Source organism: Macrosteles quadrilineatus, unplaced genomic scaffold (genome assembly GCF_028750875.1).
Source record: "Macrosteles quadrilineatus isolate MER2022 unplaced genomic scaffold, UCM_ALF_1.0 Scaffold_7__1_contigs__length_78375512, whole genome shotgun sequence".
NCBI classification, from domain to species: Eukaryota; Metazoa; Arthropoda; class Insecta; order Hemiptera; family Cicadellidae; genus Macrosteles; species Macrosteles quadrilineatus.
In genome coordinates this window covers 47,679,254-47,697,305 of record NW_026542600.1, presented here as the reverse complement: position 1 = coordinate 47,697,305, position 18,052 = coordinate 47,679,254, and the positions used below count along the sequence as shown (strand labels likewise).

The 18,052-nt window shown below is 33.8% G+C and overlaps 1 protein-coding gene across 5 annotated transcripts in view; it reads left to right on the top strand.

Annotated features, from left to right (window-relative positions):
- Positions 1-13,805, top strand: part of LOC128997724 (histone-lysine N-methyltransferase 2D-like) — a 145,342-nt gene extending 131,537 nt beyond the window's left edge. For all 5 annotated transcript variants that reach the window (XM_054423367.1, XM_054423364.1, XM_054423366.1 and 2 more), the window contains 5 exons: positions 3,215-3,506; positions 8,102-8,399; positions 9,102-9,231; positions 9,817-9,999; positions 12,819-13,805. In XM_054423367.1, the coding sequence (XP_054279342.1) occupies positions 3,215-3,506; positions 8,102-8,399; positions 9,102-9,231; positions 9,817-9,999; positions 12,819-12,911 (996 nt within the window). In that variant the 3' untranslated portion in view covers positions 12,912-13,805. The remainder of the gene's footprint in view (positions 1-3,214; positions 3,507-8,101; positions 8,400-9,101; positions 9,232-9,816; positions 10,000-12,818) is intronic.
- Positions 13,806-18,052: the final 4,247 nt, after the last annotated feature.

The window sequence follows — 18,052 nt, the reverse complement described above, 5'->3', positions numbered from 1 at the left end:
ACTCCTAAAAAAAGCAAGATTCGTATTACTTAAACCAATCACTCACATCATTAACTCTTCATTAATTTCTGGTATTTTTCCTGATAAACTTAAAGTAGCAAAATTAAAACCGCTTTTCAAAAAAGGGGACAAGTACTTAGTTTCAAACTACAGACCAATAGCATTGCTTCCCGCTATTTCTAAAATTTATGAAAAAGTAATCTATAATCAACTAGTAAATTTGTTTGAAAAGAATTACCTTTTTGAAGAATGTCAACATGGTTTCCGCAGTGGTAGATCTGTAATAACAGCTGCCACAAAGTTTGTTGAATCTATTATTGATAGTTTGGACAGTAAATTGAAAGTGGTAGGATTATTTATGGATTTAAGTAAAGCCTTTGATTCAATATCACATGACCTTTTACTTTCAAAGCTAAGCAAATTAGGGATAAAGAACAATGCATTCAAGTTACTGAAGTCTTACCTTTCCAACAGAAAACAGTATGTAAAATTAATTCACCAAAACAACAAAAACTATAAAATTCATTACCGATCCTCTATTAGAGATGTGAAATTTGGAGTGCCTCAGGGGTCCATCTTAGGCCCTTTATTATTCATTTGTTACTTTAGAGACTTTCCCCAACTCAGTGACTTGAGTGAACTTTGCCTATATGCCGATGATACTAATTTGAAAATCACTGCAAAATCAAATGATGAAATTGAACTTAAGGCAAATTCCGATATAGCAGTTTTAAATATTTTTTTAAATTCTAATAATTTGCTTCTTAATCCAGATAAGACAAATTTCATTAGTTTTCAAACTCGAGAATTAGGGGATCAAAATAAACCAATCATCAGACTCGAGAACACAGAAATTCTAAGTATGGACAACATGAAATTCTTGGGATTGGTAATTGATAAAAATCTGAAATGGAACAGTCACGTTGAAAATAGGGATGGACGAGATTGGATTTTTAGTTCGAGACGAGACGAGACGAGATTTTTTATTTCTCATAAAATTTTGAGACGAGATCGAGACGAGATTTCTCTTCTCATACACAACGGGAAATGCACGTTCGAAATTTTTACCTGATTTTGTAACATTGTTAGATGACTGTTTAAATACTAAAATAATGATAATAGGCAAGAATATTTACAATCTTTCATTAAATAACATCAGCATAACATTTTTTTATTAATCACGCCTAACTTATTAAAAATGCCTACGATTAGGAAACATGGTGATATCAGTTAGGATAGAGTTCAACTTATCCTAAAATAAAATAAATCATAAAATAAAAGCAATATTAATTTTTATAAAATAGTTACTTGTTTTGACTTTTTTTATAGTAATAAAACATTCCTCACACTGCTTACACTTAACAAAACTTCTCAAATGTTATTAAAGTAATATTATTAAAATAATGAAAGTAATATTTACATTAAAAGAATTAAAGTAATATTTACATTAAAAGAATTAATTAAATAAGAACGCCTTCGAAAAGGAAACGCAACTACAACACGCTCCTGTATTGCGGGTATTGCATTGACTTTCTGCAGGCGTTTTTAATTTTTTTTTTTTTTTTTTCTCGTCTCGATAAAAATCTCGGCCAAAAAGTAATCTCGTCTCGTGTAACGAGATTGAAAATTTCCCGAAATTTCGAGACTTGACCATCCCTAGTTGAAAAGTTACTTGCCAAAATCACATCAGGATTATTTGTTTTATCTAGATTGAAACCCTTATGTGAAAAACAAACTCTAAAAGTTATATTTTTCATATATCCACTCAAGTATATCTTATGGGATTTCACTTTATGGCGCAACTAGTGATTACAATTTGAATTCTATTCTAAAAAAGCAAATGAAAGCTATTAGAATTATCTGCTATTTAGATTTTGAATCTTCTGTTAATAAAGAACATTTTAAATCAGAAAATATAATGACAATTTACGGAATGTACGTTTATGAAATAATTTTATCAGTAAAGGACAGACTTCATGATTTGGAACGAGTTGGGGATAGTCATAATTATTTCACCAGAAATCGGGAAAACCTTGCAATTGGCCACCATAGGCTAAATCCTTTTTGAGAAAAAACCCATGTATGCGGGATCAAAATTTTATAATAATCTCCCAATCGAAATTAAATCAGAGACTTCCAAAACAATATTTAAAAATAAATTAAAGAGATTTCTCATCAGCAAGGCTATTTTTTCTTTTGAAGAGTTGAATAGTCTTTGAAGTCAAAAACAAATTCAATTTATGTATTTTTTGTTTAGACTTTAAAAAAAAAATTTAAGTTTGTGAAATTTTGTTTTTATTTTATTATGTTAGAAATGTATTTAATAACTATTAGGCCTACTTGCAACTGTTGACACTACTCAATGTATTATGTACAGGAAATGAATAAAGTAGTTTTGAATTGAATTGAATTGAATTGAATTGAATTAACTCGTTACCTTGAGAACCACAACACAACTGATAATTTACAAAGATCTTTTAAAAACTTTCGTACTGGTAGGTCAAATAAAGAGAATACTGCTTGTCGGAAAATATTCTTTCTAACAACTCTCTAGAACAATGTCTAGGGTTTCCTGTGGGGATGAATTATAAAATCACCTGTTATCCTCCCATATGGACAAAGGCTAACAGTTCAAGTAAGCCAACCTAATGTTTTTTTAGGCTATAACATTTATTATTTCCCGGTAATACTACAGAGTAGTTAGGTACAGAGGACACATTCAATGGTATATTTAAGTGGTGTCTAGCACTAGTTGCTGGTTCTAGGTGTCTAGGGCAAAGTCCATCACCGACCCCTCACCCTCATAGCCTTGTTCGATAGGTATTTCCGCACAGTTCTTGCCGCTCGGGCTCTTCCTTGCACGTCACAAGTATATTTAAGTCATAAGTATCCCGCACAACATACTAGAGTTGAAAGCGCACGGTCGTCCCATAAGCAAGTTTCCTCCGTACCTTACTTCTCCAGGGTACCGCCCACTTCCTGCCGATCCAGTTACTTCTCTGTGCTAGAATTAGGTATTAGATCTTGGTCAAAGCAACAGTACTTTGTTAATAAATCAATTGGCAGCTATGGTGACTTTAAATTGATAAAACTCCATAACTATTATTTAATATTAACATTTAGTTCAAAAATATACTGTGACAACAACTATATGGATTCAAGAAAAGGTTTATTGTCAAGTAGGCCTACATCAGATTGTTTCAATTTTTCGTAGGTTCGTTTCTATTGGAGTATGAGGGTGAACAACAAGCGTTGTCGCTACATTTGCTCCATTCACGAGGCCAATGGCAGACCCGAGTTCCGAGTGCTGATCCAAGAGCCTGGTCAGGAGGACATTGAGTTGCGTGATACGTCAGCGCGTGCTGTGTGGGTCCGAGTGCTTGAGCCGCTGGTGGCCCTTCGCAAGGCCAACAATAGTGTTCAGGTGTTCCCACGCTACGTCAGCGGAGAAGATCTCTTTGGTCTCACTGAACCAGCCATCGTCAGAGTTTTGGAGAGCATGCCAGGTAATTTTTCCACTTTTAAGTCTAACAAACATGAAAAGTAATAGGAAAATTTTGATTTCCCTTTAACTATATCTTTAAAATTCTATTTAGGGAGGAAATGGAATATAACAAACTACCTGAACAGAGTCTTAAGTGTTTTAATTATAAATTTTTCGATAAATGTAGAGGTGTGCGAGCCTGAGATTTTCAATCGAGCCGAGCTTTTGAAAAATCATCATAACATTTCTATAGCTCTTAATTCGTAAACAAACGTTAATTAGTTTGACTAATTTAAATAATGTTTATATAAACTCATTAGAAATTGTGTAGTTAATTTTGGGAAAGTAAATACTTCGTTTTTGCCACTACAGTAGTTGTAAAAGTACAAAAATTACTGTCCATCTGGCAACACTGCACTCTGCACTGAAGTGGAACTGATCTTTCTGACAAGACCCAATGAGATTGCGTCATTCCGATGCATCGATGTTCCTTGCGGTAACTTATCGGCTTCTTGCTCTTCGCGCGAACTTAGGTTGAGGATGCGTTTATTACGTTGCAGATGCGTTTTACGATCGCGTTCGTAAAAGCTCGGCTCAAGCTTGATTTTTCGACTTTGGGCACGATCTCTCGAGCTTGTAGGCCAGGCTCGGCTCGGCTCGAAAATCGAGCCGCTCGCACACCTCTATAAATATGTGAATCTTGTATTATATTATCAACTCAGTGGAACTCTTTTCAGGTGTAGTTAAAGTTCTCTTCCCCTGAAAAATTGAATTTCGAAGTCACATAATATTCCTGGAGTAGATATATTTAAGGACCTACAATTTATTTATAATAATTATTTGAATACAACATCCGACACACATATTTGTTCACCGACATTGTTCTTGGCAATGGAATTAGTTTAGGGGGAAAAGAGACTGTAAGTATGAGTTATAACAAAGAGTGCCCAAAGGTTGTATTTTAATTTTTCATTAGTTTGGTCAGACAATGTGGTTCATGCTTTACTTGCTAACCTATCATATGGTGATCACTGATCAATGATGTTCTTTTTTTCTGTTTTTTTATTACAGCTCACAATTTTTCTTAGTGGATTATCTATGTTACCAGCAATGCAAATAAGAGTACTAAAGTACTAAATACAGACATTCTATAGAATGAATAGGCATTCTTTACATTTCCTTCGAACAGCTTTTAGGCAAAGTATGACATGGAGTAATGATAATAGGAATTTATTTACTTTGACTAGGCATTGTGAGATTGGTCACAAAAAACAATCTCAATTATTTTTGTGTGTCAGGAAAAGTATTAAATAAAGAAATTTGTTCCCAAAATCTATGTACTTTACAATATTGAAATACTGCTCTGTATTTGTGTGCATCATGGTTTGGTCTGGTTAGTTTATGTTATCTATTTTGGATTAGTTAATGCCAATCAAGTTTAAATAATCCTGCAACAGCATATTTTATACTTTACCTGCAGTGCCAATGAACATTCTATAGAGTAATTAGGCAAAGTATACAGGGTGAGTTTCTACTGACCGTGCTAACTTCGCCAGTCGGTTCTACTCACTAAAAGGAACAAAAAAGTTCCTATGAACCCATGTCCGATTCTCAAGAGTTTGGCTGTAATATGGAGTTTTGTGTTTTTCTTATTTTATTAGACTCTTCCCCACAATTTATGTAATAAAAACATAACCAATTACTCTAGAGAATTATAGTTAAAATCATTGGAAAGAGTATAAAATTTGCTATGAATCAAAGGTTTCATGTAACAATTATACCATTGTTTAGTTCGGTTTATATCAAAAATAAAGTAAAAACTACATTTAATGAATTAATTACGTAAATTTGTATGACCCCATTTTGATACATAAACCTACAGCTATGCAATGTTGAAATGCATAGAAAACTTGGTCATTTAATAATCTTTCAAATGATATGCTATTCAATACTATTATTGATAGAAACCAATGAGAAATTACTAATAAACTGCAATAAGACACGGTCAACAGATTTTGCTTTAACAGCGTTCGTACCAACGAATTAACAGATGTAATATTTTCTAAAATAGCTAATAGAATTCAATAATAATACAACTAGTTGAAATTAATTTTCATTTAATATCATTTGTAACGAATCTACTTCTTCATAAACTGTTGTAATTGAATATGTTTGAAATGCTATGTTGTAATGAAAATAAATCAAACAAAACATGAAATAGTTTAATACAGTATTAATGGCCACAACCTACGATAAAACAGTTATCGTTTGATGTAAAGTTAATAAAACCCTAACAAAACTCCTATACCCTTATTAAATACTCCTAAAATAACAGTATTTAAAATCAAAATGTTTACTATGGTGTTATTATTAAAAGTATGCAAAAGAAAATTAAAAAAAAGTTACTATCCTAATAATTTATACAAATTAACATGTTTTATGTCTATTGTTTCATTAACAGTCTATGTACATTTTGTGATAAGGCTGGTAAACAAATTTACTTTAATAAATTTTCAAAATGTCCACCATTAGCTTGAATGCACGCTCGAACTCTCTTCCTTATCTCTCTCACACAAGCTCTCAAGTTTACTTCTTCCCGAAGATGATTGGCTGCTCTTACAATCCGCTGTCTTAACTCTTCGGCATCGTGTACAGGGGAACGGTAGACTTCTGCTTTGAGAAATCCCCAGACATAGAAATCTACAGGCGTAAGGTCCGGAGACCGCGGAGGCCAAGGAACCGTCCCTCCTCTTCCAATCCACGTGTCAAAGTTGTTTGTTATGTACTCTCGTACATTACGGCAGAAGTGTGGCGGAGCACCATCAGCTTGAAAAATCATTCGCTCGCGCAAATTAAGTGGCAATTCTTCAAGAAGCTCTGGAAGGTCATCACGGAGGAATTGGAGGTACTGAGCGCCATTTAGGGACGGAGGAAGATCCAGGTATGGACCTACAAGATGGTTACCAATCAAACCAATCCACACATTTATTTTAAACCGGGACTGACTGCGTGATTCTCGAGCAAGATGTGGGTTTTCAGTTACATAAAAATGTTCATTGTGGTAGTTAAACACGCCATCTTTCGTGAAAGAGGACTCATCGGTCCACAAAATTCTTTTCAAAAAATCACCATGGTCATTCTGCAGGATCCATCGACAAAACTGCAGTCTCTGAGGGGGGTCCCTTGGCTCTAGAGTTTGGACTCTGGTGAAATGGTATGGATGCAGTCCTTCTTTGCGCAAAAGATTTGACACAAAACTTTGACTAACACTAAATTCACTGGCAACATTTCTTGTACTAGTCCTCGGATTTCTTTCCACACAGTCCAACACAGCCTCTTCTAAGCCAACATCCTGCACAACATTGCCAACTGTTCGCTTTTTGCTAGGAAAGCTCCCATTTTCGGTCAAACATCGATGGACACGAATAAACGTGCTTGCATTAGGTAATCGTCTGTTAGGAAAACGTCTACTATACTCACGACGGCTCTCCGCCGCATTACCGGAACAGTAACCATATACAAAGTGTATATCAGCATACTCTTGATTGGTAAAAGGTTCCATATTGTAATGAATGTTGAAAAACTCTTACAGTAATTGACTTGAAAACACAACATTAAAACAACAAATTACTCAACAATGTATGTTCAAACAGCTGAGTTATAGATGCTATAGATGACAAATCAATAACAGCTGACTTAAAGCAAGTACAAGGAAAAACTAATTATACAGCATTTAAGAATCAAACAAACTACATCTTTGAAAATGCAAAATATCTTTAGTTTATACATTTTATGAATTTAGTTAATTTTAATAAATATTTAAAAGATAAAATAATATACAACTTATTTCAATATAATACAACATGGAGTAATACAGTAATTATTATTAACAGTAAAAACTCTACAAAAACAAAATCTGTAGACCGTGTTTTATTGTAGTTTATTAGTAATTTCTCATTGGTTTCTATCAATAATAGTATTGAATAGCATATCATTTGAAAGATTATTAAATGACCAAGTTTTCTATGCATTTCAACATTGCATAGCTGTAGGTTTATGTATCAAAATGGGGTCATACAAATTTACGTAATTAATTCATTAAATGTAGTTTTTACTTTATTTTTGATATAAACCGAACTAAACAATGGTATAATTGTTACATGAAACCTTTGATTCATAGCAAATTTTATACTCTTTCTAATGATTTTAACTATAATTCTCTAGAGTAATTGGTTATGTTTTTATTACATAAATTGTGGGGAAGAGTCTAATAAAATAAGAAAAACACAAAACTCCATATTACAGCCAAACTCTTGAGAATCGGACATGGGTTCATAGGAACTTTTTTGTTCCTTTTAGTGAGTAGAACCTACTGGCGAAGTTAGCACGGTCAGTAGAAACTCACCCTGTATAATGGGCTTTATTTCATACTTTGCCTAACTTATTTTTGGAAATGTATATATTTCCTAGGCATTCCATGGAATGCCTGATTAGGCCTATACTTTCCCAGTAACATCTAGGCTGCTAATTGCGTAGCCAAGTTTAAAATATTTAAAATGTAATAAAAATGTATTGTCGAAAGAAAATAACTATACAAATTATAATTCATCATTTCAGGGGTGGAGACACTGATAGACTACAGGTTTAAGTACGGACGCAATCCTCTGCTAGAGCTGCCTCTCGCCATCAATCCCAGCGGATGTGCAAGGTGCGAAGCAAAACCCAAAGGACAGGAGAAATGGAAGAGGGCTCACACCCAGCGAACCACGAATGCAAGTCAACGTAGCAACTATGCGGCAACTACGAGTGCAGTCGGAGAGGCGTTCAGTCCCTACAGCAAACAGTTTGTCCACTCCAAGAGTTCACAGTACAAGAAGATGAAGCAGGAATGGAGGAACAACGTTTACCTGGCCAGGTTAGTCAAAGCTTAAGCAGGGCCCTACTTGTGGCTCCCGGCGGCTCATACCAGAGAGGCCCCTCTGTGTTGATACAATTGGATGAACTAGAATACACCAGGGTGTGTATTTTAAGACAAAGATGGGTGAAGTATGAGTGTTTAATGAATTAAATCATAGTTTTGTCAAGACTAAGATCAGCTGGATCTATAGTCTGGACCATTTATTAGGAACCCGATAAATGATAGCTGGGTCCAGTTTCGAACCTTTAAAAAGCTACTAACCTTTATCAGGATCGAACTGGCAACCTTCTGAGCATCATATCTTCTCAGCACCCAGCTGAACTAAAGTAACTTAGCTTAACAAAAGTCAAAGATTTCAGAATTATAGAATAAAACCCCTATAGCTCTGTTCCATGTTATTTAAACATTTTTAAATCTTTTATTTGTATCAAGCTCAGCTCTGTTTTTCTTAAACAGCAATCTAATTACGACTGTTTTTAAATTTGAACAAGTGAGACAATACATTTTTGGTTTTGAACCCTCGGTCGGGTGTTTAAAAACTTTAAAAGATCATAGCAATCATATTTGAATTGGTCAAAAAATTGTCAAACCAAAAAACATAATTGCCTTAATTGCTACCAACGGATGAAATTTACATAGTAATATTTGTAATTGCTACCAACAGATGAAATTTACATAATATTATTTGTTTTGTTTTAGATCCAAGATCCAAGGCCTGGGACTATACGCAGCACGAGACATTGAGAGGTATACCATGGTCATCGAGTACATCGGTGAGCTTATACGCACAGAACTGGCCGAGTCTAGGGAAAAGCAATATGAAGCTAAGGTAGGCTAATGTTTTTATTTCTGTGTCAAGTTTTTTTTTCATTTATCTGAGAGGAATTTTGCATCATTGGCCAATGTACTTAAAAGTTCCCCACCATTTTACCGCTAATTCACATTGTGCAATTCAATTGTTTGCAATTGGAATCTTCCCCCCTTGGCTTTAAAGGTAAAAAATTGCTCTTCTTTCCCAGGTGAGAATCCAGGAAGATAAAATTCAGGCAACCCAAATGGGCAGCTTTTTAAACTCAAGATTAAAATAGATCACCCAACCTCTTCAAAAAGCCTTTTTTTAGGGAGAGGAGGGAAAATGCTTTTACGCACACAGGTAGCCAGCCTGTAGTGTGAGACTCCTGAAAATTATCAGACTACTCACTAAAAAACCCCCTCTACTCTGTTGGACACAGACCTGGAATTGCCAAATTGGAAAATGCCTTTAATGTACATTTACACAGAATGCCCTTGGAATCATTTTTATTTTCTTGCAAAGATTATGTCTAGTATGGACCTACACAAAAGATTAGTTAACAAATTATCAAGTCTATAGACATATTGATACTCATATTATGTGCTATTTTGTTTGTTACAGAACCGCGGAATCTACATGTTCCGTCTTGACGAGGACAGAGTGATTGACGCAACGATAAGTGGAGGCTTGGCGAGATACATAAACCATTCCTGTAACCCCAACTGTGTCGCAGAAATAGTAGAAGTCGAAAGAGATGTTCGGATTATCATCTTTGCCAAACGCCGTATCAACCGTGGAGAAGAGGTGAGAAAAGATTCACGCAATTAAATTGCTGTATTGATTATTTATTAAATTCTTCTATTGCTGTTGAGGCAGATAATGGTGGTTAATGTATTAAAAAGGTGATGTGTGTAAAGAGAAATAAAACTTGAAACTACCAAGACTAACATCAAATAAGATATTGACATTGATAATGTTTGTTAAAACTGTCTAAAGATTAATACATACATTCTAATAACCCGGATTGTTAAACAAGTTCATAGAGTAACTAGGTTTTTCAATTGATTGCAATGGAGAAAAGCACAAGTTATTTTATCTCCAGGGCTCTACTTGGAGGTAAAGATTTTTAAAAGGTTTCGGTAACCATGCTACAAATATCAGTGTCGTCTTTATGCTGTAACGTTATTGGCCAAAATTTAACTGCATCAAAAGTATCAATGGTTTTTTTAATCCTTATGTTTAGCCTAGATTCAAATGAAATACTTTAAATTGAAACATTCTTGCCACCAAGACTTATTGTACGAATAACATAATAGGTTACGTACCTTTGTCCATCTCCAGCTTTTGAACAGTAGTCTAGAGATCGTTAGTTTAGTTTTCAGGGTGTCTACCAACCGGGAAATCCGGGAAAACCGGGAATTGTACTTAAATTTTTATTGGCCATGAAATGTACGGGAATTGTCCTTAAATGCCAGACAATGTCCTTAAATTTTTAATGGGCCATAATTTTATTGATCGCTAGTTGGTTAGGAGCACATAAAAGGTTTATCAGATGTTTGTTTACATTTTCATAATTTATTACTAGAGTAATTATGCAATAAAAATCCCATTAACAATCTCAAACCCATTAATATTTTATCACGACAATCAAGGGTCAAGTCAAGTACTTCTAAGAACTGTTGACTCAGCAGCTAGCTCATAAAAGTTATATCACTTTTATTCATTTACAACTTCTTTTTTTATTACTAGGGTATTATTATTAGATCCCAAACCTATTTTATCATGAAAATAATAGCTTTATAATGGCTGTTAAATTTCACTTCTTACTTGTACTTTTGGCTTGAAGATTCAATTTGCCGCGGCCAGTGCCTAGTGCCATAAAACTGTTTATGGTTTCATATTAAACATGTAAATAATCTACAGTCTTATTTTGTAAGTTAACCCCTTTTTTAAGGCCTGCTTGGTTTCAAATTATGTCATTGCATTTTCTGTATCTTTGTCTTATATTGTTGGCTATTCAGGTTTCAATGTTTTTTGTTTCCCATATATTTATTTATTGAGTTGTATGCTTTAAGCAATCAAAATCTTATGAACTAGAATGATGATAGTAACTTTGCTGCTATTATAACCTCATTGTTTGTTACTCAGTTTATATAGGCCCTCCTAAATAATTAGGCTTAGGCCTGGGTATTTTGATTCTTGAAAGAGCTGTAAAATATATTAAGAAAATGTAATTGAGCCCAAGATAAACAACTAATGATTGCTATGTGTCGATATTAACTTTACAAATGAAAATACAATAACCTTACTCTGTGCTTATTGCTTATTAATAGCCGCTTACCATACCTTGATTTTGTACTAAGAATTGAGTAACAATATGCATTAAAGATTTTTTTTTTCAAAAGTAGTCGAGAACCTAACGTTGTGCCAGGGCGGATCATGCCAAATTAATCCGCCTGGATCGGATAAGCTATGTTATGAAGTTTACGTGACGGATGGAGATATTTGTCGCTATCGCAGGAGACAATGATTGCGTTTCTCTGTTACACTATAAAAGCTTTAGGCCTACCTAAAGTATAGGTAGGCCTATGTTTGTTTACTTTCAATAAATTTCTATTTTGTAATTTTTAACTCTTATCTATCATTATTTACTTTTCTCTCTCGTACAACTACAGTGAATAACAAGATTAATACAGTTTGACAAATCAGGAAAATTATTCGGTAGGCCTAATGACACCGACAAAGGTTACGGCAAAGTGTCCTTAAATGTACGGGAATTGTCCATGAATTTTTTATCCAGAATGTAGTAGTCACCCTGAGTTTTGCTTTTGGGTCATGAAGCCCATTTTCCAATCCACATCAAATTAGTCCATAAATCCAGAAGTATTCATCAATAAAAAAACCCTATGTCGACTAAGAAGATAAATTACATCCTTCTTGCTCCATCAAGCAAGCTCGGTTTAGCCTAAATTGTTGTTTGTGTTTAACAAACAACAATTGAGGCTAAACCGAAAAAAATTAAACTAATTAAAACTACACAATAATTTTGATCTTGATCAGTTAGAGTAAAAATTATTTCTTTAAGATTGATATAGAAGTTTTCAATGTAACGATGGAAATTTTCTGTAGAAAGTTTCTGTCGAATTGAAACCTTTTCCAAAATGTGTATAAACTTGTAATGGTCCCTATTAATCTAATAAATAAACCACGAAACCAATTACTTCAATATTTTTGTGAGTTGTATTTTTCTTTAAAATATAGAATTGTTGGCTCATATATAATTATCTTTTTAGCATCAATTTCCAATGATTGTTCTTTACTTATTTATTTATTATTGTTCACATTAAAAACACATAAAACATTTCAATAATGTGGCCCCCTACCCTTTATTTAATTTTTTCTGTGTTTTAAATTTAAACTTTATGTGGTGACGTGTGTTTATTTATTGATGAAGACTTCTGTCAGATTTTTTGACTAATTTGATGTGGATTTGAAAATGGGTCTTATGACCCAAAATAAGTAATCTCTAGACTACTATTTAAAGACTGAATATGGACAAAGGTACATAACCTACTTGTTCAAAATATTTTTAAGATAAAACAACTAAGAGGCCTTTGTTTCAGTTGGCTTATGACTACAAATTTGACATAGAAGACGACCAACACAAGATTCCTTGTATGTGTGGAGCGCCAAACTGCCGAAAGTGGATGAACTGAGATTCTATGTGCTCAACAGAACCTTATCACAGGGTCCCAAAAAGCAGATATTTTTGTTATCGATACGCAATGATCATTTGTGTGTATAGATATTTATAGGTATGTTTAAAAGGGAAATTATTATTTGTAAATACTGGATCAATTGTTGTTTTGTTACTAATTTTTGAAATCTATTTTGCCAGTTTTGTACTCATTTGTAATGACCCGTTGTTATCAAATCCCAGATAAATATGTATATAATAATGATCATTAGATAATCATATATCAATTTAGAAGTATCTATTGTTACTGATCCCAAATGTAAATAATTTATATCAATACCCTGTTTGATCATTGAAAAGTCTTTGTATAGGTACCACTTATGTGTAATTTATGTTTGTGATTTATATTATATATGAGTTATTATTTTATTATTATTATTGATCAGATCTCTTATGTTTTGACGTGTAAAGAAACCTATAGATTATAATTTATTATTGAGTAAGTTGTTATTTTTCATAAAGATTATAATTAAAAATTTACCAACTAAGCATAAATTGAAATTTTATTTTCGTCACGTTACACAGTAAATCGGTAGTGTGGCAAAAATTATCACATGCCATTCACCAGGGAAAGTACTTTTAATAGTTCTTCCTGGTCTCGTGGATTTATATACTATGAGATTTTACTTAAGTTACTATCAGATATTTTTTTGTTTACTGTTGTAAGTTATTATGTTTGTGTGCATATTAGGATCACAATCAAGATCATTGACTTAGTAATAACTTTACCACAACTATCAGATAATTTTCATTTGTTATTGTATAAATTAAGTTTGTGTGTTGTACATTTATATTATACTTTAGATTGTATGTACTATTGGTACCTTTAAGGTAGTTTTAAGGTTATCTGTGAATAAAATGTAAAAATATTCGGCATTTGTTTTCTTGTCCAAACAACATATTTTCATTTTTTTGCTTTGTGACTAACAAACAACAGAGCACTTTCAGCTAGCTAGTGTGTTGTGTGTGCGTGTACGTACGCACATTGATACTTGAGTAAGGAAGAGCCTTGAGTGGCGAGTGATAGCTAGGGCACAGAGTCTTCCTCCACCAAGAGCATTTTAGTTCAAGAGGGCGAGGGGGATGGTGTTGGACTTTGTCTTAGATTAACGCTAGACACAATTTAAGAGTACCATTCCATTGAATGTTTCCCTTGTACCTCACTTCTCTCTGCAAACTCTTAACCCTTAAAAGCTCCTTACAGCTGACTTTATCAGACACAAACACAAAACTAACCTAACATTCCGCTTACATCTACGGTAGCCTAGTCCACACCAACGATCACAAAAGACCAATAGATGGAGCATGTTGGCCGCGACGTGAAGCCAGTATTTTCCACTAATCTACAACAAGATGGCGGCTGCCGGCTGTGATGAGCCCTAATAGCGGGCGCAACTAATTAAATGTTAGTTTATATTAATGATATCTGTGACATTACGCCTTTGTATTATAAACATTTCTATTACTAACACAATTACCTTCAAAATACGCTTTTAATTTGTTTTCTAGTGTTTACCGTTTCTTAGGAAAAAGTTAGTTTACATAATCAACAAAAACTTTTTTGGTGAAAGAAAAATTCTGAAAAGCTACAAATTAATTTATAATATATGTATCTATATCGTATTAAAGTTTGATAAAGTTCTGACATTTGGTTCACAATGTACGAATTTTCAAAGTCACTAGATAGTTTCTGAAACTCTTTATACAACTCTCCTTTATAATATTCTAACTGTCATTAATTTCTGTGAAAGAGGTAAAAAATAATAATTTTTAGATGAATAATAATAAAAAGAACATTAATATGTACTCCGTGATTTTCTAATTAGTTTAGTAACTTTTCTGTATAGCTCCAAACTTGAGTATCTAAACTTTACAAGTGAGGTTGTAGGCAGAATCTGCCCGCATGACGCCACGCGGCGCGGCGGGTAGCCCCTATATTACAATTTAAATTACAACCAAACTACACCAGCTAAAATTCTTAAAAAATATGATCCAAAAAATTCAACTCTAGCTACAAAATCCACCGTTTTTTAACCTACCTGACCAAAAAATAAAAAAAGTAGCAGCTGACGAACTTTTTCATGTCATATTTTTAAACTCATTTAAAAGTACCGACTATTTGAAGATTTAAAATAGAAAATACTAACTTTTAAGCTTTTAATTAAAACCAATAGTGTCATAGACTTATTGACTTCGCTCATACAAAGTTTTAACCCTATAACTTAAGTCTAAGTAGGCTAAATGTCGAGTTATTTTGAAGCGGAACATTGAGTTTTGGTGCCTACAACCTACAACAAGATGGCGGACCTGGCTTCACCTGCTTTAATGTTAGATAGGCGTGCTCCATCTATTGGTCTTATGTGATCGTTGGTCTACACATGGCGATTTGTCTGCAGAAACATTGTCGGCCGACTGTCTCCGTAGCGTAGTGTTGCCATTTGTATCCAGCGATGTCTCCAGCTAGTCGTCCGACTGTCTGCCTACTGTCAGCAGACAAATTCGGTGTTTCTGGAGACAAAATACAGTGTTTTCCGTTTCCCATTTGAATAGGAAACACCGAGACAAGATACAAAACTTTTGTCTCTTGTGTGGACATATCTGGTGATAGGAGAGTGGATACAAGCCGAAGGTGTTCAACATTCAGCCCATTTAGTTGGACTGCAAAGCAGTAATATTACGACTTTTGGGCGGTGTTAAAAGAGCTGGATTGAGTATCTATAAAGTTTTGGAATTAGTTTTCAATAATTTATATTATTATATGACATTTTATTGAATTGTTCATCTCTTCAAGTTTGAAATCTTAAGCCCAACAAAGCCTAGCAAAACTTCAAAATCTTTAGAAGCCATCCTCATGAAAAGTTCCTTCATCGCTTCATCTAATCGAAGGTCTGAGAGAAGATTGTACAACATAAACAAGATAACACCCAAAAACCTTGCTCGAGAAAATGTTGGGTCCATCATCGTTTCTTCCAAGGTTTAGCCCCATATGGGTCAGAAATATGAAGCCCACACATGATATTATAACGTCTTCCTCGGTCGCCATACAAACAAACACAGAAACACTGACTGGCAGTGTGGATGCAAAACACATCGGAAACTTTTATCCGAAACTGTGTTGACAGACAGTCGGCCGATCCGACTCAGTTTCCATGTGTGGACTAGGCATCTAGTTTTGCAATATCAATATCGAATCGGATATATATACTGTCCGGTAATATATCGCAGGTTCTCTTAGGAACTGTAGGTAAGTTAGGCCCTACCGCCAAATCACAACCTAATTCATGATAGGTACCTATTGGGTATTAACATAGCCTAAGGTTCATCACACAGTTAAGAGAGTTTCTCTTTTTTGTGACCCACTTATATAGGAAGTCTTTGATTTACACTATATAAATATTCCGGCAGTGCTAACTTATGTAAAAGAAAACTGTATTAGTTGAATTTTTTTAAGCGCACACATAGGCCTATACACACACCAAACTACATCTGACCGTTGCACTCATTTCAGTCAGTGCTCACCCCAATATTTGTCCGTTTAAGTGACTGAGGGATTACTTTTGCCACTACCTAGGTCAAAATTTTCAATTTTCAGATTTAGATTTAGCTTTAACAAGGCTACTAAAAAGAAGCAAAGACCATCAAAATATAAAATTGAATTCACTAACAATTTTATATGTGTACCTAGTTGTAGGCTATCCTGGGTGTTGATCAGGAAAATGAAAATATACAAATTCTAGTGCTAATACTAATCTCTTATTATACAGAGGCAGTACCGGTATGCAAGAACACTAGGATCGTGGTGTAATGGAAATATATGTTGTTGCTACTATAATCAAGAATTGGCTTCGCCCAGCAAAGTTTAGGATTGATGCAAGGTAAATTTATTGTGTTAAAGAAAAGATTACTCATCTAACTACCTAATATAGAACTTAAATTTTATTATAATTAACAGAGTAGGCCTACATCTAACTACTGTGATGTTTTCTTTTCCAATTGTGAATTTTCAGTCACAGGCTATGCAAATGAGCAAAACTTAATTTGCGGTTCAATCCATCTCTTTTTAGCGAATTTCCCTATAGGGAAGTAGCTATTACCGTAGGTGGCATGGTAAGACCTAGACCCGGGACCGATTTACTTTTTCATTTTGATGTCCCCAGAGGCCAAAAAGACTATTCGTTCAAATTTTTATATATGTATATATATATATATAGACATATATGTATATATATATATATAGACATATATATATATACGTCCGTGAACGCGATAACTTGAGTAATTTTTGTCCGATTTTGATGAAATTTGGTTTAAAGGTGTAAAGCGAGATAAACTTGAATGAGTTCGCGAACCAGCACGATCGGACCATGGGAACGGGGCTTTACGGGGGGTTTTATGGGGTAAAAATTGGTTTTTCTCACTTTTGACCCTCAAAACACAAAATTTCCCAATTTCTCTTTAGACCTCTTTAAAGAGCTTAAAAAAACAAATAATTTAGTATATTAAAGTATTTTTGTTCGATTATTAGTAACGGAGAAAATTAAAAAAATTGTAAATTTAAAATTCCCATGTTATTCTTATGGAGAATATTGTCAAATGTTGTAGTTTGCTTGTTTATGAATATATTTTGATTAAACTTGGCAAATTTATTTATTTTGTACTAAGCTATCAATATTTTACTCAAAAACACACTTTATTAGTTTCCTTGTAGCAGCAAACCTAGGTACTCGTTAAACCTAATGTTATTAAAATATATTTAACTGAAAATCAATTCAGACAAATGGAAATTCGCTTAGTCGGCAGGTTTGCTGCGGCGGGGGTATTTCTTTATTGTCAAGAACTCAATGCCTTATCGACCAATTTAATTATAAATCATAATAATAATAATAATAAATCTTTATTTTTCGTAAAAATACAATAAAGTAAAGTAGGTACAGTTATAGTAAAAAAATAGGTCTTAAAAGTGTCTAACCAAGGGGTCTCCAACCTACAGCCTACGGGCTACATCCGGCCCTCGTGCAGTTTTATTCCAGCCAGCAGAAAGCCAGCATACGTTTTTGAAAATTATTATTTTTTATAGCAAACACCAATGATATTCTCCTA